Below are 20,209 nucleotides of genomic sequence, written 5' to 3'. Positions count from 1 at the left end.
CTAAAAAAAAATACAAACAGCGATCATAACCATACACTTTTGGACTACACCAAATTACATCAGACAACCGTCGAACGATATCGTACTCTATTGGATTACGTTAGATTACATAGACCGAACAAAAATATCAAACAAAGTAACAAACAATAACATGTTCTCTGAATCTCTATTTAACTTGTTTTTACTTATTTGCCTTTATGTTATGGTTATTATGCTTGGGTTAGCTTATAATCATAGGCACTTCTCATCATAACTCATGAATTGTCATCATTCTATTCGTCATGGAACATCACATTATCGTGCGGACGTGGTATATCATATCAGAACTATAGAATATTTTATCCGCATCAATATTTTTTTAAAAAATTAAATAAAAGGAACCTAACATATAAATCATTTACATCCATCCGCAGGTTCATTGCATCGGGGCGTGACGGGCGTCAGTCAATGGCACGCAACCAATGGGACCCACCCACATCTCCGACACTTATTCTGTCTCGCGTCCAGTTACAGCGTCTCGAGCAAAGCACAGGCACTGGCCGCACTGCACTGAACTCTAGAGAGAGAAGGAAAGAAAGAGCTTTCTCTACGGTTCAACAACGTCTGCGAGGATCTTGTTGCCCAGAGACTGAAGCCTCGTTTGGCTTGTGTTTCAATGTACAGCAACACTGAACGAGCTCGCAATTCGATTTTCATGGCTTCGCCCTACGTCCGGGTGGCCAGGACGACTGACTCCGCAGCGTTGTTTAAGAGCTCGGCACGGCAGACTGAGGAAACTTACCTCCTGCTGCAGGCGCTCGCGCTGAGGCTCTCCCTTCAGGCTGCTTCAGCTGATGATCCCAATTTCTTCGTTTTTGACTCCAAGCAAAATGTGTCCGCCACCGATTCTGCTGAGTCTATGTCTCATAGATTCTGGGTATGTTCTTCATGTTCCATAGTGTTTGATGACTCCAAAATATAATTCAATTAGTCCGTCTTGTCTGATTTTGTTTTTCGGTTATCAGGCACCAATTGTATCATTTTCGGTTTTTGAGATAACTTAACTCCTCCCAAACTAAATGTTGCATGAGTTGGGACTCTCTTGTATGGGTATTGTCTGGTTCACTTAAAAATGAGAGTGTTCAAGTGAGGTACGGTATAAAAGAAAAGGATTCTTATTCCCATAAGCTTAAGCTAGTAGGAGAAAGTATTATTTCACATTTCGTTTGTACAAATTTATGTCTAGCTGGCTGCTGAAGAAATGTTTTATATTTAAGTAACGGATTGCCAGCTGAAAACTTGTTTATGTTGGATGTTATATTTTCCGGCAAGTGCTCTGTAAATATGGTGTTCGGCCAGAATACACTTATCACTTTGATATTGTGGCTTTACTAACTCTTGTATTTGAACTCTTAGTTTTTAGAATTTTATTATACATCTTGTCTTGAAATGTTAAAATTTATTACTCCTTGCCTAGTTGCCTTAAAAAAAATCTTGTCGTGTACCTTTTGACAATCGAATTATTGTTTTGTCGTATAGTGGATTTTAATCTGTTATCATTAAATGGCTATTAGTTTACATATGTGCTCTCAATGGTGATTTTGTTATTTGCTGTGGAACAGGTGAATCTCTCTTTGTCGTACCTTGATAAGATTCCAGATGGGTTTTATCTTATCCAAGGGATGGATCCATATGCATGGACCTTAAGTACTAATCAGTTAGACATCGGTCATGTTCCGTCTTTTGAATCATTGACAGCCGTTGACCCCTTTGTTGATTCATCAATTAGAGTAGTTCTCATTCACAAATCTAGAGATCCTGTTTTGAAGGAGCTATGTGATAGGGTACTTGCCTTTTCCTGTGGCTGGACCAACACTGAAGATGCGGTTGATAAGCTTGCAAACCTTGTCTGTGATCAGATGGGGTGAGCTTTCTCTTACATTGCTTCTGGCATTCATCTCAAAAGATTTTTCAACTTACAGTTATTCTAAAGTATGCTTCCTTATCACCACAAGTGGTCCAGCCTCAAGTGAAGATGAAAGGCTTGACAAGCAGTGCGAGGATTCCACAAGAGTTCTCAGGAACCAAAGAGGCTCTGTTGTACTTCCAATTGGTAGCTTATCTGTTGGCCTTTGTGTTCATCGTGCCCTGCTGTTTAAAGTAAGTTTCAAACTCAACGATTGTTCAACTTGTTTTCTCGCATCCTAAATGTTTTCTATGTTTGTGATTCTGACATATAATCTTTATTTCTTATGGAACATACTTTCATATCTCCTAGCTACTTGTGCTGTTCTTTTACTCCCATCTACCATCTTCCAAGAAAGTATCGTTCTTGTTTGCTAGCTCCTTGTCCTGAATTATGGAAACTTTTTAGGCTGAGGCTTTTCATTCATTGTTTTACATGTTCAGGTGTTGGCAGACTTAATTAACTTACCATGCCGAATTTCCAGGGGATGCAAATATTGTAGAAGGGATATTGCTTCCTCCTGTATTGTGCAATTTGGTAGTGACAGGTAATTTTTCATTGACTGTTTTGAGTTTTCCCTATTGGATGCACCATGTTATGGATATGAACTATTATGAGGAATGGGTGCCAACTGCCAACATACTTGGAGTAGTGATAAATAACAAAACCTTGAGAACCTCATATGAGGTAGCAAGGGAACAAGCAAGTGGTGGGGGCAACTGCAGTGGGGATGATGGTTTGCATGTGAAGATATGAAGCAAAGAAATTGAACGTTTGCAGTGTTTTAATGGACAGGATATTTGAATTAAGCGCCTGTAAATTGCAAACTGATATGCATTTATTTTTTAGGGAACGTCTGGTTGATTTATTTCATAGACCAGGAACTTTAAGCCGGCCCGATTCGTCTCTCAATAGTACATCTTCAATCTTAATTTCTTCTCCGTTACGCCGTCCAAGGTTCAAGCCGGTCCACTTCATTGATGACTTCAGGAAGCTGGCCACTTTGTATTTCTCTGACAGCCAGTCAGTTAATATCTTATTTGATGATACTTCCTTAGGTGTTTTTCTTGGCTCCTCGTGCTTTTATTGCTATCATAAAATGTCTATATTTCAGCCACTCTTCTGCAATATATTTGTCATCACCGCAAATGAAGCTGTGACTCTTATTTTATACAACTATTTTGACTGCATCCATAGATTGTTATTCTATTTCTTTTTTTAGTGTCATATTCTTTTACATTACTTGGAACATGGAAGTTATATATGTTCACTGTTATTATTTTTGAGTATTGTTGTTTTGGTATGATATCATGACCAAGTGTTAATGATTAGCCTGCCTCATAGTGTGCATGCTTCGTATTTTTTATCAGTTGTAAGTGTTGGAAAAAATTGACTGAATACGAGAAGAGGAGTGATCCAGTGTCACTGCTTCATGTGCTGTTTAGGTTCATCATGTATTTTGGCATGTCAAATGAAAATACTATAATATGAGCGTTCTATATCATGTTACTTAAAGACTATGAGATTACCTACTTGCTCTTTCAAGTATCTGTTAGTGACCTTGACATGTACTTCCAATTTTTACAGGTTATTCTCTTTACCGAGACGAGACATTAAATTCTCAATTGACAAAAGCCCATCATGTGAAGAAGAACATTGGACTCTCTTCAATCAATGCTAGAGATGTGCAGATGCCTAAATCATATGATATTTCTGTTGGCATCAACAACTTGATGCCAGCAGTGGCCAAGCCTCCAGGTCTGCCAAGTCCTGTTTTGCATAGGGGGACCAGTCATGCTCATCCATTTTCGGCCTTCTCTAGTTCAAGCTATGATACCAAACATAATCTTCATTTGGAAGCAAATAAGTTGTTGAAAAATAAATCATGTTGGGATCATATAGGCGAGGAGCATTTGATCAGCTCATGGAGTGAACTTGTAATCAAGGAAGAGATTGGCTCAGGTGACTGTTGCTATTTGCACTATTGTTGACATCATACACTGGCACGTTGTTTTAACTTTATAAATGAGCTGATTTCCATCAACATTTGTTGTTTTAGTTACAAGTTATAGATGTAAAATATACAAACATTTCAGGTTCTTTTGGAACTGTTCATCGAGCTCATTGGCATGGTTTGGTAAGCTACTTTTGTTCCCCCCCCCCCCTCCTCACTAAACATTTTCTTGAAATAATTTTAATTTGTATTTTATCACTTTTGAGTATGAAATTCCTTTAATTTGAATTGTTGCGCATGTATATTGTCCTTCAAGAAAATGAGGAAAATCACACCCACTGCACAAAGCTCCCTCCATCACTGAAGAGTCAGGTAGGGAAGCTGTACGTAGCTTAGGCTATTGCTGTAATTTGAGCATGGCATACCCAAGTTGCAAAAGGAGTAACTTTGCCACAGAATTTGTTGGAATTATACCTACTTTTTTCTTTATCAGGTAATATAATTTTTGAAATAAAGGAGCTTGTGGCATACTAGTAGCCAACTCCTTAAACTTGCACAAGCTGCAAGGTTTGATACTTTGATTCTCTTCCCATCCAAAGAATTAGAAATATAATCTCATAACTTATCAAAAAAACTGTAATATAATTTTGATGTTCTGAGATGAATTCATCTGCATCTTAGTTAAAAATGCAATTGCTCTCAAAATGTAACGGAAGTCCATTTATGTCATTAGCAGCAGCCAGCATGGTTCTGTTTTACTTCCTTCCTCCCATTCCCTTGTTCCACTTTTTTTTTTCTTGCTTCAACTTGATTCTCGGATTGATATTCTTGCAATGGTTGCTGAATTATTAGATAATGGGTATAATGCTGAAGCCAATTTCAAATGTTGGAAATATTTGGGTTTTTACCCTTGAGTTGATTATTCGGACATTCACGCATTTGAAATGGACTGATTACATTCAGGATTATTAGTCCTATACTCTTTCATCATACTTGCTCTTGTGAAGAGTGCAATTCCATTCTGTCATGTTGATTTTGGTGCATGATAAAAGTTATGTCTTTGCTTAGCCTGAGGCATTGTTCTCTAGCAAACATTTTAGCAGTATTTTATCATATTTTATGAATGCATTTTACGTGTACCAAAACACTGTTGTAATTTGATGTGGTAATTTTTCTCCAGTAATATTACCATCCCTGCTGCAGTGATGCACATTGTTCTACTCTAGTATTTTATCTTGATTTTAGTTCCTCAAGCAATTCAGCTGTCTAATGCGAAGCTTGTGATCATTAGAATGTTGCTGTTAAATTTCTCTCGAAACAAGATGTCGATGCGGAGAGTTTCAAGGAATTTTTAAGGGAGGTATGCATAAATTGGTTTGTGCTTATGCAAACTGATGCACATTGGAACTACTATTACTACTACAACAACAACAACAACAACTACTACTACTACTACTACTACTACTACTACAGTACTACTTGTTCCTTCTCCTCCCACTGAGGAAAAGTTTGTGATGCTCACTTTCTGATCATTATTTCTTTAAACTTCACTCTTTTTTTGCCAGGTTGCAATCATGAAGCATCTACAGCATCCAAATATTGTCCACTTCATGGGTGCATGCACTCAGCCCCCAAATTTGTTTATAGTCACAGAATATGTATCAAGGTACCAATATTTCACCTAATATAATTTCCTCAACTACTATTTCATTATTGGAGGAAGGCCCTTCACTGAAACACGTTCAATACGTCTCAAGTAAGTATTTTCTTTTAATTGCAGAGGGAGTTTGGATGATCTTCTGCGGATGTCTAATGCTGAACTAATATTGGATGAGAGGTGTCGCTTAAATATGGCTTATGATGTGGTATGCTTGTATTGCAGTTTACAAATAATATTTCTGAGCAACCATCATTCAAGTTAATTAAAGTCTAACATTAAGCTGGGGCTGGCATGATTCTGCCATATATCCTTATCAAACATGACGAAAAATGTTCACCTGGATTTCAAGTATAATTTTTTCTATGCATACAGGCAAAGGGGATGGCCTATCTTCATCAGTTAAAGCCTCCTATCGTTCATCGGGATTTAAAGTCTTCAAATCTTTTAGTGGACAGTAGTTACACAATAAAGGCAAGTCTTGGAAACTCATTTTTTTCATGGTGATGGTAGTAACAGTTTTATTTTTCTGAGTTGAGAATTAAAGCTCAGGAGAATCTTTTTTTGCGTTGGAATGAATTTCTAACATTTTTACTATATCTAGTGGTTATAAAATTAGCATCCCACCTACCCACATGCTTGATTTTATTTATGTTGCTGTGGCTGTGTGAAAACATTTTTGTTTTGTGATCTTGGAACATAACATATATGAGACATCCAGGTCTGTGATTTTGGCCTTTCACGTTCAAAGGCAAAGACATTTCTCTCTACAAAAAAAGCTGCTGGGACCGTAAGTTATTTTCTAATTCTTTTACTGTCTTTGCAAAGAAAATAGGGTGGAAGAAATTTCCACATACCAAATTGTAATGCTTGATTTTTTTTTCTTGTTTTGGCTAGCCTGCGTGGTTAGCACCAGAAGTTCTCCGTAATGAGGCATCAAATGAGAAATCTGATGTTTACAGCTTCGGAGTAATCTTGTGGGAGCTTATGACTCTGCAACGGCCCTGGAAAAATTTAAGTCAATTCCAGGTCAATTATCATTCTTTGCCTCCACTTGTTGTTTTTGGACGAAAGCATCTTTTTTCTTTTCTCGTGTGTTTGGTCAATTATAACAACTGGGTATTTTTTAAAAACATCTGAATGCTTTGAAGAACCAATTGTTCATCTTTTTCATGCCTTTTCTATCTGTGCCTTACCCAGTGATATAAGATATTGACCACTCCTGACATCTACGCACGATCATTGACATGGGACAAGCTGAATATCTATCTGCACATTTTTTGAGCTATTACACAGCAGTGGGGTTGCAACCCCATTATTGTCTCTTTTAATTGTAAGTATATAGCTTTTCAAATGTGGTTCATTTTTGCAGGTTGTTGCAGCCGTTGGTTTTATGGGCCAAAAGCTTGAGATCCCATGCAATTTAAATCCTCAAGTTGCGGCCTTGATTGATGTCTGTATGGCCAGGTAAGAATGTCCTCATGTTCTATATAAGCAAGGATATCATATTAGTTGCATTATTTTAATCTCTCTCTCTATATATATGTGTGTGTGTGTGTCTTGTTTAGATATAGAGATGATGATGATGTTGTTGTTTTCATGCAGCGAGCCCTCTAAACGCCCATCATTCCCTTGCATCGTGGAATCGTTGCAGCAATTGATGAACTCCATGTCCCAACCATAATTCTGGAGGCCCATGACAAAATTATGGTAGTTAAAGCAACACTAAGAGTGTAAAGATATATGCATATCCCTTCCAGTTCCTGGTGATGTTCATAAGTAGCGGGAGTTCTTCTCAAAAAAAAAAAAAAAGTAGCAGGAGTTTGTATTATCCTAATCTTTTAAGTAGGCATGTGCTTGTACAGATGCTCAAACTATTATGCTAATTTAAAATCTGGGAAATCTTGATTGATAGATAGAGTAGAGAGCAGGAATCCATATATATGCATGACTGGCACAAGATAGAAATCAGTAAAGATACATCATTATTGAAGATGTACTTTCCTCAAAGGCTTAAACATTTAGAGTTTATATGTCGCACACATACCCTAGGGATTCGAAACTAGGAAACTTTTGTGTTGGTTTTCTCGCAAAGTTAGGAGTGCATTATGGCGATTTATTAATCGTTTGGCTTCTCCTCCTGATAACATCAAGTCGTATATGTTTGCTGTAGATGTTTGTTATGTAAAATTTGTGTCGTCTTTTTGTTCTCTAAGGGCACCTCCAACAGATACTCTAAAACCATACGAAACTGCATATATAGAGTTTGCAGTATAATTTTTGATACAAAATGACCATCCAGCAGATACTGGAGTCAATACTGTAAATCTGCAGATGCTACAGTAAAACGGTAGAACAAACGTTTCACTGTTCAATACTGGAACAATTTTATATTAATTTTCTCTCTCTTCCACTTAGTTTCTGTGTATATAATTTATGCGTGATTTACCTGATAAAGATGAAGATGCGTTGGAGAAATAAAAAATTTTGGATAAAAATGGGAGAGGACAGAAAGCAGAAACTGTGGAATTAATGGCTTCTCTTTTTATTTGGCCATTTTTTTTTATTTAATTTTAATGAAAAGGTTTCTGGTCAAGTTTAAGTTGGTGATACTAAATATTAATTTTAATTAATTTATCATCTAAATATTGTAGGAATTTACTATGATATTATAAAATAAATTGATTTTAAATAATAAAAATTTTGATTGTATAAATGAATATTTAAATGATTTAGAGTATGGTTTAGAGTATCTGCTGCGTAGTAGACTGTAAATTTGTGAAAAGTGTACTTTTACTGTAAATTTAGAGAATCTGTTAAGAGTATCTGCTACGGATGGTCTAATGTACCAAAACAAATTCCTCACTGGGGTAACCTATCACTAGGTTTTCTAATGAAGTAGATTACAATTTTTTTTTTTTATAAAACAGAATTTAGGATTATTGATAAGATTAATCACCAAATAAAAGATAATACAAATTCTGTCAAATAGACAATATCACCCGTTAGAACAACTAGAAGTCAAGAAGTTATTAAAGTACAAAAGGAAAATGGTCCCATATAAAAAAAGTAAAAGAGAAAAAGGGCAAAAAGGGCAAAAAGGAGGTGTTCATGGGCCTAGTGAAATACCCAGTTCCCTCTTGACAAGGTGAAGCTGTGACTCACAAACTCTGTTGGCCCATTATGTTATTTTAAGGCCCAATCAGCCCGGCCCATGCGACTGAATATAACTCGCCGAAGTTTTGATCCGCCAAACCCTAGCGCTTGAACCCCTCTGCGGCAAGTTCTGCTCGCTCACAAGTCACAACTACTATCTCTGCAAGTTTGTTCCTCAGGTAAACTTCCTTGAGTACTATATTTCTTGCGCTTCCTCGTCCTTCTTATCTTTTTTTGGTATCTAAACAGATATACTGTTTGGCTATCTCCCTTCGACTCTGTGCCGTCGGTGAATTTGGTTGTATTTGTTTGTTCATTGATAGAAAGATGGGAGCAAAGGCAAAGAAAGCGTTGAAGAAGAAGTTGCAGAAGATTTCGACACCATTACCCGTTTCTAGCAATAGAGAATCAGCTGATTTCTTGGTGGGTTTATTTCTACCTTCTCTTTCTGGGCATTTAACCTCTGTTTCTGTTCATTGTGGTTTTGGTTTTTGGTTTTTCTGTTCAATAATCTCAATTGGTTAATCGAATTTCGTTTTTAAGCCACTTGAAGGTGGTCCTCCAAGAAAGCTTCCTGAACAGAAGTCGCTGGAAAAGGGTGCTACCGTCCTATACATTGGCAGGATACCTCATGGATTTTATGAGAAGGAGATGGAAGGTGAGATTATTCTTTCGCCTTTGATTACAAAGTATGCAGCAAAACTTATGTTCTTGCACTGGTTAGTTGTTGTATATGGGTAACATCTTTTTTCTTTTAATGCTAATTAATTAGTTTGCCACAGAATATTTTAATCAATTTGGTAAGATCAGGAGACTGAGGATTGCACGGAATAAGAAGGTTAGTCCTTCAAACCTATGCTATTTTGAGCAATTTCAAACCATCATTATTTGGAAAGTGATTATAGAGACTTTGTAACTAGTTACATCATTAAATTCATGACTTGGTGACTGGTGTTATGAGTCCCTTGCATTGTCTATTGCAACGTTGATCAAAATATTTATGCCTCTTTGTCTTTCCACCTTTTAACTGTGATAGAACTAGTTCTGGAGGCAGGAGCCCTTGTGATACCTTGGTTTTCTAGTGCCTTTTCTGGTGGACGCTTTACTAGTAAATCATTGGCTTCTGTCAGTCTTGGGTCTCACTTCTCAAGTATTATTATATGCATTACATCTCTGAATGGTGGATAATGGGGCACAGTGTATTTGTGTTGATATCGTACCATTTAAGTGTGCAGTAGAATCTACTGTGGACACTATACCATTTCCCTTGTGACCCATGAGATCAAGACAATTTCACAGACTATAGTCAAGTTGGGTGTGTGAACGTTGTGGATTTATCAACAACAAAAGGTATTATCCATTTTCTGTACCATTTCAGCATCTGCTAGTGTGTGCTGTTCATCTAAGCACTTTGTGCAAATCTCTTTAGGCGTTAGCATGGATTTGAAGCTTTAATGCAAACCTAAGGGCCTAAGCAGTTTATATGTGGTTTTTTTCCCTATGAGAGATCATGCGTATTGAACCTTGTGTGCGTGATGAAAGGATCTTTACTTGGGAATGTTGGTGTTGGTATGATAATGTAGGTTGTAATGATTTTTCTTAACTTCTGGAGCAATTTGAGATGTGTTTTGGCTTGGCTATGTGGGCCCTAAATAACCTTTCTAACTTCTGGAATTATGCAGTATGCTTTTTGGCTTGCGATTTGAATGGTAGTTTTGTGGTAGGAGAATATGCTATAACTGCTTTTCAAATAGGATGGTGATTCATTCTTAGTGTGCTGGAATGTTTTTTATTCATATTTGTTCTATACCTTTTTTGAACTTTAGATACTGTAATTGGTATTGATTTCTGTTTTTCCCTTTGCATTTGGTGTTTTGCAGACAGGAAACTCCAAACATTTCGGATTCATCGAATTTGAGGCTCCTGGGGTTAGTTTTACTACATTTCTTGAATTTAATATTGGTTTAATTGTTGTATTCCGGTTTAATAACAATGAGTGTCTGGCAAGTGCAGGTAGCAGAAATCGTTGCTGATTCTATGCATAATTATCTATTATTTGAGCATCTCTTGCAAGTCCATGTAATCGCTCCTGAACATGTTCATCCAAAATTGTAAGCAATTTATTATTTCATGCTACAGTTTGAGTCCATATTTATGTAGTGAAAATAGAACTTTGTGATGTATGTTTTAGAATGTGGCTTCTTTGTTGGTTACATTGCTGTACATTTTCTGTTATTGATATGTTTTGTATTGATACTGCCACTAAACCGTCTATTTTACAAAAAGGTTGAAATTGATTACTTTTATTGAAGTCATAAAGAGGTTGCTATTGATTGCTGATCCTGCATTTTTTTTGTAAAGTTATCTGTACAATAACTTTTTTATATGTAGATGGAGAGGCTATAATTATAAACGTAATCCGGTGGACTGGGTTCAAATTGAACGAAAGAAACAGAACAAGGTATTCAGGGTGTAAAGTTGTTTAATGTTTGCATGAAATGCAGATGAGGCAACCCATTAAGAACTCCTTTATCAATGACTTCAATGTTTACTGCCGATGTTCTTCAGGAAAGAACCCTGGACTCGCACAAAAAGCTGGTTGAGAATATAATGAAGAGAGATCGGAAGAGGAAAAAGAGGATAGAGGCTGCTGGTATTGAGTACGAGTGCCCAGAAATTGTAAGTACTAGTAGTTTTTATTTATTTATTTAGTATTGCTACAAGCAGAATGATAAATATGTTTATCTTTTGCTGGCATTTATTTCATTTCAACACCTTGACTGAAACAAATTCTAAATTTCATAAGTTTGTCTATGTAAAATCTAGAGATTGTGGCCCTTCTCCCAGGCACGTGATAAATAGATGCCCACTTCCAGGAGACATGAAAGAATGTTTTTGCCTTTGTGGTGTAGATGGAAACTTTGCTTTTTGTTAACTAGTCATAGAAATTCTTGCATGTTGTGAACTAGTGAAAGCATTTCATTCTGTTAACTAGTCAAGGGGCAAGAGAAAGAGAGAGAGTTGTGTGGTGTTGTCTAGTTTTTGGGCCATATGGTCAGACCCCAATATGGCTATGTTTGAGTGGCATCCTTGGTCTTGTGGTCATCACTGGTATCATTCTATTGAATTTAGAAATATAAATAACCTGTTATTGGTTCTCTGTTCTTGTTCCGGTTTCCTAAGAATTTGTCTTTTGACACCCAGTAGCATAGCTGTCATGTCCCTAATTCTGTTTTTGCAGGTTGGTAACATTCAGCCTGCTCCAAAGAAGATCAAGTTTGATGATGAGTAGAAAATTCTGCTGCATTATTAATAGGGATATAAATGGTAAGGATTTCTCTTTTGAGAGTTTGAATACTAAACTGCCGTGGTTCTAATTTTTATTTTTTCAAAATGAAGCAGGCTGCTCATCCTTTTTGGTCATGCTTGGTTTTCATTGTCGTGGAGAAAAAGAGCAGAAGCAGAAGAGTGACCTTTTTAATCTTATTTTACCTTGTATTTTCTGCGGAAGATAAATATTGGTCCTATAGGGATAGGACCCATCTGAATGTTAAGCTTGCAACACCTTTGATCCTTGAAATAACTTCGCTATAATATTTGTACGCATATTCCTTAGTCTTTTGCCAAATCCAGCTTGTGATGAAGCCTTTGTTACTTTTAGTTTTGATATTATAGGTCCAACCAATTTCCCAAAGTTGAACGTCCAATTTGTCGCATGACAAATAATTATTATAAGATTTTTTAGAAGGCTTGGCAAAAAACTCTTGGGGGTGCTGCACCGCCAGGTTTTTGGGGAGAAGCTTTTTACTGGATTTGAACCAGTGGGGCTTCTTCACCACTCGCGGTCTATCAGAGCATTTTAGTAGCAGCTAATAGACAAAAGTTGCCCGCAATCTCAGCATTTAACATGGAACCCTACAATACAAAAGATTAGCTGAACTTATGGTGGCAGTGTTGGGAGTGTTGAGGAGAGGCGGGTTAGGGGTGCGTTCCAGTACAAAAATGTTTCTTTTTTTCCTATTTGAACGCTCATCGAGTCTCCTCTCTCGAATGCATATGAACGCCCCTGTCAAGAAAACCTTAAATCAAATAAATGAATGTGAAACAGTGGCTGAAGACAGTGAAATACAGCAAAGCAGCATCCGATACTTTTATTAGATTTGCCAGTAAATGAGTAGAATTACCAAATGAAATTGCCATAGCGCACATGCAGAAGGAAAAGAGAAAGAAAGAAAAGAGTACCTTCCCAAACTGAATGACAGGAATACTTTGTGGTAGGAAACCCACATCTACTCCTCCGACAACATCCATCTTTTATAGTCAAAACCGAAGTTCCTGTGTGGTCTGCCTGCGTCGTCATCTTGCATATGCTGTCACCGAAGTCACCAGAAAGTTACGGTACTCATTGGCAAAACTATATAGATCAAGCCAAGAATGTATTTAATACAGGTAGTTCACAGAAAGTTCGTAAGACGACCATTAATATTCAAGGCGCAAAGGGAAAACGGCGATTCCAACGGATGTTGTACTCCAGATTCTCCCTAACGGTGCCCCAATCCTCGATGTACTTGTTCTTGTTCGCTTCCATGCCGCCTCCCATTTTCGCCCAATCTGCTCTCACTTCCTCTCCTCGCTGTGTAATAGCTTGACAAACAATGCTGAAGGAGTGGGATTGGGTTCTTGTTCGAGTCAGAAGTTGGGCCGGGCATTTTATTGTTCATTGTGGATTGGGCTTCTTGACATCAACAATCTGGGCCATATCTTCGACCCGTGTAATTTTGTCAACAAGGATTGTGGATCAGGGCTTTTTTTGACAACTACGGCCCGCTACTCGTACACAATGGCTTAGTTGAGGGAATCCACCAGGTTCGTAACAGAGCATCTATGTTAGAGGCCAAATGTGCAATTTTTCTGGAAATTTTTTTCACATTTTATGGAATTTGAATTGGTGATTACAAAATGTATGGAATTGCATAATTTCCATTCACAATTCCAAAAATTTTTATATAAAAAAACCCGAAAAAGCAATCACAAAGGAGTTTAGAGGAGAGTGATGAGGATGAAAATAAGGAGAGCAGCAATGAAAGAGTACTTTAGAGCTGCCAAGAGAATTGCCAAGGAGATGAAAAAGAGCTGCCCTAGAATCAGCACACTTGCCCACGTCAGCAGACCCGCTAATCCAATGGCCACGATATTATCCGGATCCGGGTTCAGTAGATCCCCCAACTTGAAATTGAACATGGGCCGTCGATCTCTCCCCAAATCATCACCACCGCCGCCGCCGTCTCCATTGAAGAACCCTTTTGGCTGCTGTTGTTGGTCTTGTTCTTTCTGTTTGGCTTCTTTGGTAATTGGGTCCGCGTTATTGTTGTTGTTGTTGTTGCTTCCATCTGCGGCGAAGATTAGGAATCTGGATGGGGATTCGAGGGGACGAATTTGCGTTTTGAAGAGGATAGAAGGGAAAGTTAGAGGTTTTGAGAATGAGAATGAAAGGATTGTAGGACAAATCAACGGAGATTGAAGCCCTAACATGATTTTTTTTTTGTCTGTCATTGCAGGCTCGAAGAGGAGGACAAGAAATTTCAGGATTTCACTTGTGTGAAATGACACATTTCCCCTCTGTATAATGGACTTGGGCCCAAACAATTTTCGACTCTATACTCAACCCAAAAAAAGGGAAAACTTAAAGCCCAATAATCAATAACCATATGAGATCGTCAAATGACTGGGATCCCCCTTTCTTCTTGAAGACAGAAGGGCCTCCAATTCATTATTTTGGCATTCAACAATTTTTTTTAAACATCAGTCTTACAGATTCAGTGTTTTTGTCCATGTTATTCTAAATGTTGAGAATGATGCACACGATTTTATGTAGATCATGTGGGGCTCATGATTTTCACGTGGATCATGTGTATTCATTTTAATATTTTCGTTTTTTAAAATTTTTTTAAAAAATAGCTTATTGTCGTGCTCATGTTATACACCTAGTAATACACTAGGTACCAACGAGAAGTGGCTCGGTTGATAATCAACTGGGTTAGACATATGTGTGCTTAAGGTTAGATTCCAATATGATAAACAAATTTCTCAATTGTATTTAAAAAAAAAAAAAAAAAACTAGGTGATGGGATTTTTTGTGAATTATTTTTAATTTTCCAGCTATAGGTATTTAAGGTAACAGCAATAATGTGAAGATTTGTTTGGTAGAGATTTTTCAACTCCTAACTTCATCAAATTCACGTGGAGGAAAATAATGGGATATTAATTTCTATTTTGAATGGTTATTGCACGTTTCCTTGTCAACCCTATACCTAGTAAAGCGGCGTTTATGCACTTATCACAACAAATTAATAGTACTCGATCAAGAACGGTTGTCAAGGTTGCTTTGTCATGCACGTTCTCTAATCAATAAATAAAATTAGTCTCACCTACAAATGCCGCCCGAATTTATGATTTATCTTAATCATGCATACAATTATGCCCACGTTAGTGGAATATATTAGGGTATTGCATTCGCTTCTAATTTATATTGAAAAAAAAATGTCTACACGCTCTTCAACCCTCCATTCTCTAACCTTGCAAATATCCACACGGATTTGTTCTCATGGATTGTTTCTGAAGTACTTAAGTTTAGAAAACATGTCACGAGATGAGATGGATTTTTGCTTATATGTCATTCGATTGAGTTATACTAATCCAACGTGGGAGGGACTACAAAGACATTATCATTTAATTGGTGTTCCTAGGGCTTCTGCTAAGCATAGTTACAGAAGAGTAGCCGTACATACTTAATGTACCCGATTGAGTATTTGCATCCAAATTAGTCAGATGCCTGCTAACTTTAATTGCTTGAAAATGGTCCAGAGAGAGAGAGAGAGAGAGACTTTTGTTTCTCTCTTAATTAGTGATAGATCAACCTAACCATGATACCGTCTAATGAATGTGAAAGAAGCAAAATGATCAAAAACTACCATTTTTTCCAATATAGTGGTAGTTCTTTCTATAAATGTTGAGACTTTTGGTCAAGAGATATATAGATTTGATTTATTGATAAAGAGTTTTGATACTGGAAGATCTGTTACATCCAATCCATACTAAACGGCACCGTTTTATTGCAGTGCTGTGGTTCAGTTATGATCCACATGCCAATTTACTGCAGAACTAAGCACTGCCAAACCCAGATGAAGGACGACTCTCATGAACCCCCCAAAATTTCTAGATAACTTGAACTTCAACTCGAGACAAGACATTTCTATACAATCCTATGACAATCTATCAATCCATAGTGCCCATGCCAAGGGTGGAACTTGCAGGAGCAATGAATTCAATATTGGGGGTTGTCCTTGAGTTCAGCTCCAACACTAGATTCCGACAGACTGGACTTCAACCCATACCAGAGGCGGAGCCAGGATTCGGGAGGCAAAAAAAAATATTTTAATGCTCAAAAATGGTAAATAAGAAACATATCAGATGAGTTTACATTGGAAGTTGTCAAGTTGGTAGTGGTAGACTCTCCCTACGGGTTTTCATATTTTGATAACGACACATGATTACCTCATCATCAATGTCATCAAATATGTCTTTATGCCATCAAATATGTCTTTCTCAACATATGTAATCAAATTGTCTGTCATCCATTGATCTCCCATTCGATTACGCAATCGATTCTTGACAATATCTTCATAGCAGAAAAGATCTCTCAGTGAATAAAATTCACACATGATGATAAACCCTAATATGGGATCAGTACAAGCTAACATGAGAATGGTTGCGAGTAATAAAGATCTCCAACTGCGACAATGTCGACCCTCAAAATCTACATTCAACTGCTTTTCGTATATTTTCACTCACAACCCTGTTGTTCGTGTTGGCGCCATTGTTTTTTTCGATTAGGTTTCTGTCCTAAGCATTAATTAAACCCACCCACACAAGCCTTCTTATGGCTTTCTTTAATTAATCCCCAACCGCAATTTCATGCTCATTCTCAGCTTAATACCTCTCTCTCCATCTGAAAACACCACACCCCTAACAATGGCTTCTACTTCTCTTTACTCTTGCAATCATCTCCTCCTCGCTGTCCTAGCTTTCTTTGTTTCAGGCCTAATCTTGTTACTTTCCATCAAAAGAAAAACAAAACGCTTGAATTTACCTCCTGGACCGCCCGGATGGCCGGTTGTAGGCAATCTTTTTCAGTTTGCTCGTTCTGGGAAGCAATTCTTCGAATATGTGGAAGACCTTCGCAAAAAATATGGTCCAATATTTACCCTCAAAATGGGGACAAGAACACTGATTGTCATCAGCAATGCTAAGTTAGTCCACCAAGCACTTATTGAAAAGGGTCCTCTGTTTCATTCCAGATCGAGAGAGACCCCGACCCGTACCATATTCAGCTGTAACAAGTTCACTGTTAATGCTGCTGTCTATGGGCCAGTGTGGCGGTCCCTGAGGAGAAATATGGTGCAGAACATGCTCAGTTCAAGCAGGATTAAGGAGTTTCGGGAGATGAGAAACGTTGCCATGGATAAACTAATCAATCGACTTCGAGAAGAATCCGAAGCCAATGATGGTGCTGTTTGGGTGCTCAAGAATGCCCGTTTCGCATTTTTTTGTATACTCTTAGGGATGTGTTTCGGAATCGAAATGGACGAGAAGACGATTGAAAAAATGGATGAATTGATGAAGACTGTGTTGATGGTTCTTGATCCGAGAATCGACGATTATCTCCCGATTCTAAGCCCCTTATTCCCGAAACAGAGAAAGCGAGTTCAAGAAGTTCGACAACAACAAATCGACTTCATTGTACCCTTCATCGAGCAGCGACGCCAAGCCCTCAAAAACCCAGGATCGGACAAGACCGCCATGTCTTTCTCCTACCTCGACACATTGTTCGACCTCAAAATCGAAGGCCGGAAATCCTCACCCTCACAGGCCGAACTCGTCTCACTCTGCTCGGAGTTCCTCAACGGCGGCACCGACACGACGGGGACCGCAATCGAGTGGGGAATAGCAGAGCTGATTTCGAACCCCGAAACCCAATCAAAACTCTATGATGAAATCAAACAAACAGTTGGCGATCGAAAAGTAGACGAAACGGACGTCGACAAAATGGTGTACTTACAAGCTGTGGCGAAAGAACTGTTACGCAAACACCCACCAACGTATTTCTTACTGACACACGCAGTGACGGAGCCGGCGAAGTTAGGAGGTTACGATATCCCAACAGACGCAAACGTGGAGATATACTCGCCCGGGATAGGTAAGGATCCGGAGATATGGTCGGATCCGGAGAAGTTCGACCCGGAAAGGTTTTTAGAGGAGGAGGAGGAGGAGGCCAGAATTAAAATGACGCCGTTCGGGGCGGGGAGGAGGATATGCCCTGGATCGGCAATGGCGACAGTTCACGTGCATCTGATGATTGCACGGATGGTTCAGGAGTTTGAATGGAGTGCGTACCCAGCGGGAAAGAAGCTGGATTTTAGTGAGAAATTTGCATTTACTGTGGTGATGAAGGACCCACTGAGGGCAATGATCAAGCCTCGGGTTTAATTAGGTAAGGGGGAGACTAATTAATACTGATATATACTTATAAAGGAGTAATGGTTTGGGTTTAATTAAATAAGAGGGAGATTAATTAATACTGATGTATACTTATAAAGGAGTAATGGTTTGGGTTTAATTAACTAATTAAGTAAGAGGGAGATTAGTTAATATTGATATATAGTAATGGTTTTTGCTAATTTGTTTTACCAGAAAATCTTATATTTGTTATGTCTATTTTTAATGATTTTTATGTTTCCCAATGTTGAAAAAAAAAATTCATATTTTACATTCTTGTTATTTGTTATTTTATGTAATTTTTTATAATTGTTTTCCACCTCAAAATAGCTAATTGGATACCATTTAATTATTTAATAATTGCTCATAGAAGTGGTGAATTATTAAACAACACCTCTTAGTGCGGTAAGAACACATGGACATGTATATATACCACATGATTGGGTGATACCCAACAATGTGATATTCTAACATATCAGTCATCTTCTTGAATAATGGACAATTATATATAGTTGGGTTTTCATCCAATTTTTACAAATTTTATTTGAAACAAAAATTAAATTTAATATGAAAAATGTATGAAATTCTAAACTGTTGGATATAAATACGAAATATTCCATGTATCCCTTATCATGGAATTCACTTTTAAATAGAAATAAAAAATTTCCCACCTTAATTTGATAGTATTGTTTGGAATATAAGAGCAATGGCTAATAGTAGCTTTGATTAGCATTAGCTAGTGATTCCAACTGCCCTTCTGGCTCATTAGGCTACAAGCCCAGTGATTAAGAGTACAGTAGTGGGCTTAACTAATTGGAATCATTGGACCCAAAACAAAATCCAGAAGCCCAGCAAATTCTTTTGCTCATGATCAAGCGCAATGGGCTGCGTTGGCCGAACTCGCCATGAAGAATGAACTAGAGTTGAGTTGAAACCGCCAACTAAGAATGCTATGGAATGAGACCACCAATGAAACAATGATGCTTCATAATCAAGTAATTATACCTTACAAGCTCTTAAAATCCAAGCAAATACATCAACGATATTGTCCGCTCTATGCCACAAACCCACACTAATTTGTTCTTAATGGACCGTCTCCATTGATTTATAGGCCTACAAAATGAATTATTGTGTGAAAGGTGCTAAGACTTTATTTATTAGGGTTGAGACTGGGTCGGGTCGGTTGATTATCGACCAATAATGCAACCAACCCGACCAACCGATTTCAGCCAAATGTGAAAACCATTATCGGCCCGACTTTTATTGGTCAGATGTCGGTTGGCAACCAACATTTTTGGGTCGGTTGATGGTTCATTATCGGTCGAGCGATAATGGGTCGATTGGCCGATAACAATGGGCGGGTTGGCTGATAACAATAACAAACTAAAATTATTAGTATTTTTTTTCTTTAAAATAGTCGGTTGGCCGATAATTATCGGCCAACCGACGATACGGTATTTTAAAAACCATAAACCAATCCATCTATACATGGGTTGGGTGATATTATCGGCCCGACTATGTGGGTCGATTGATGGTTGATTATCGGCTGGCCTGTAATGGGTCGGTTGACCAATAATGGTCGATAAAATTGACCCAGTCCCAGCCCTATTACTTATAAATCACTCATTTGGGTTATACCAATCCAATGTGAAATATTAATCTCGACACTCTCCTGTACTTATGAAATGGGTTATGCTAGACCCAACAAGTGGATAGGTAAATGTCATGTCTAAATGGATCGAATACTTGCTCCGGATACCATGTTAAAAATCAAAGCCCAAACACATTGACGATATTTTCTACTCTAGGCCACAAGCCCGCACATTTGTTCTTCATGGGTCATCATCGTTGGTTCTTAGGCCCAAAAAACGCGTCATTGTGTGAGAGCCCGAGAAATACCGGCCACACAGGATAGGGGTCCAAATCTAGCATCACAAGTTTG

At 37.9% G+C, this 20,209-nt stretch overlaps 4 protein-coding genes across 10 annotated transcripts; 3 read left to right on the top strand and 1 right to left on the bottom strand.

The window, feature by feature from the left end:
* The first annotated feature begins 457 nt into the window (after positions 1–457).
* Positions 458–7,476, top strand: LOC119989780 (serine/threonine-protein kinase CTR1-like). 2 transcript variants are annotated; one of them, XM_038835476.1, is made up of 15 exons: positions 461–916; positions 1,602–1,903; positions 1,995–2,139; positions 2,389–2,492; positions 2,795–3,003; positions 3,533–3,907; positions 4,042–4,082; positions 5,191–5,259; positions 5,465–5,565; positions 5,680–5,764; positions 5,932–6,030; positions 6,278–6,346; positions 6,454–6,585; positions 6,929–7,023; positions 7,162–7,476. In XM_038835476.1, the coding sequence occupies exons 1-15, from the start codon at positions 656–658 to the stop codon at positions 7,238–7,240; spliced, it is 2,166 nt and encodes a 721-aa protein (XP_038691404.1). In that variant the 5' UTR covers positions 461–655; the 3' UTR covers positions 7,241–7,476. The 2 variants fall into 2 exon arrangements, with proteins under 2 accessions (XP_038691405.1, XP_038691404.1); XM_038835477.1 differs by lacking the exon at positions 5,191–5,259 and having other exon boundaries at positions 458–916.
* Positions 7,477–8,796: 1,320 nt separating this feature from the next.
* On the top strand, positions 8,797–12,356 carry LOC119990229 (uncharacterized RNA-binding protein C1827.05c). Of its 6 annotated transcripts, none has more exons than XM_038836123.1 (10): positions 8,797–8,891; positions 9,036–9,135; positions 9,256–9,370; positions 9,495–9,550; positions 10,593–10,640; positions 10,726–10,823; positions 11,104–11,173; positions 11,281–11,391; positions 11,954–12,034; positions 12,114–12,356. In XM_038836123.1, the coding sequence occupies exons 2-9, from the start codon at positions 9,040–9,042 to the stop codon at positions 12,002–12,004; spliced, it is 645 nt and encodes a 214-aa protein (XP_038692051.1). In that variant the 5' UTR covers positions 8,797–8,891; positions 9,036–9,039; the 3' UTR covers positions 12,005–12,034; positions 12,114–12,356. The 6 variants fall into 6 exon arrangements, with proteins under 6 accessions (XP_038692051.1, XP_038692052.1, XP_038692047.1 ...); XM_038836124.1 differs by having other exon boundaries at positions 12,111–12,356; XM_038836119.1 differs by having other exon boundaries at positions 11,954–12,039; positions 12,115–12,356.
* A 1,257-nt stretch (positions 12,357–13,613) lies between these two features.
* LOC119990231 lies at positions 13,614–14,287 on the bottom strand. The gene has a single exon (XM_038836125.1). It carries the CDS (start codon positions 14,263–14,265, stop codon positions 13,753–13,755), a length of 513 nt encoding a protein of 170 aa, XP_038692053.1. The 5' UTR covers positions 14,266–14,287; the 3' UTR covers positions 13,614–13,752.
* A 2,038-nt stretch (positions 14,288–16,325) lies between these two features.
* Positions 16,326–18,494, top strand: LOC119988778 (cytochrome P450 77A3-like). Its single transcript, XM_038833937.1, has one exon. It carries the CDS (start codon positions 16,687–16,689, stop codon positions 18,256–18,258), a length of 1,572 nt encoding a protein of 523 aa, XP_038689865.1. The 5' UTR covers positions 16,326–16,686; the 3' UTR covers positions 18,259–18,494.
* Positions 18,495–20,209: the final 1,715 nt, after the last annotated feature.

Source organism: Tripterygium wilfordii, chromosome 21, assembly GCF_013401445.1.
Source record: "Tripterygium wilfordii isolate XIE 37 chromosome 21, ASM1340144v1, whole genome shotgun sequence".
NCBI classification, from domain to species: domain Eukaryota; kingdom Viridiplantae; phylum Streptophyta; class Magnoliopsida; order Celastrales; family Celastraceae; genus Tripterygium; species Tripterygium wilfordii.
Note: the sequence above shows the minus strand (reverse complement) of the source record. Positions and strands in the feature narration are given on the sequence as shown.

Bases quoted from the DNA above. Each gene is read 5' to 3' on its own strand.
- LOC119989780 (XM_038835476.1), top strand. From the start codon at position 656: ATGTACAGCAACACTGAACGAGCTCGCAATTCGATTTTCATGGCTTCG. The intron at 3,908-4,041 runs GTGACTGTTGCT...CAAACATTTCAG, and splicing joins CAAGGAAGAGATTGGCTCAG to GTTCTTTTGGAACTGTTCAT. The intron at 6,347-6,453 runs GTAAGTTATTTT...TGTTTTGGCTAG, and splicing joins CAAAAAAAGCTGCTGGGACC to CCTGCGTGGTTAGCACCAGA.
- LOC119990229 (XM_038836123.1), top strand. From the start codon at position 9,040: ATGGGAGCAAAGGCAAAGAAAGCGTTGAAGAAGAAGTTGCAGAAGATT. The intron at 9,371-9,494 runs GTGAGATTATTC...AGTTTGCCACAG, and splicing joins TTATGAGAAGGAGATGGAAG to AATATTTTAATCAATTTGGT. The intron at 11,392-11,953 runs GTAAGTACTAGT...CTGTTTTTGCAG, and splicing joins AGTACGAGTGCCCAGAAATT to GTTGGTAACATTCAGCCTGC.
- LOC119990231 (XM_038836125.1), bottom strand. From the start codon at position 14,265: ATGACAGACAAAAAAAAAATCATGTTAGGGCTTCAATCTCCGTTGATT.
- LOC119988778 (XM_038833937.1), top strand. From the start codon at position 16,687: ATGCTCATTCTCAGCTTAATACCTCTCTCTCCATCTGAAAACACCACA.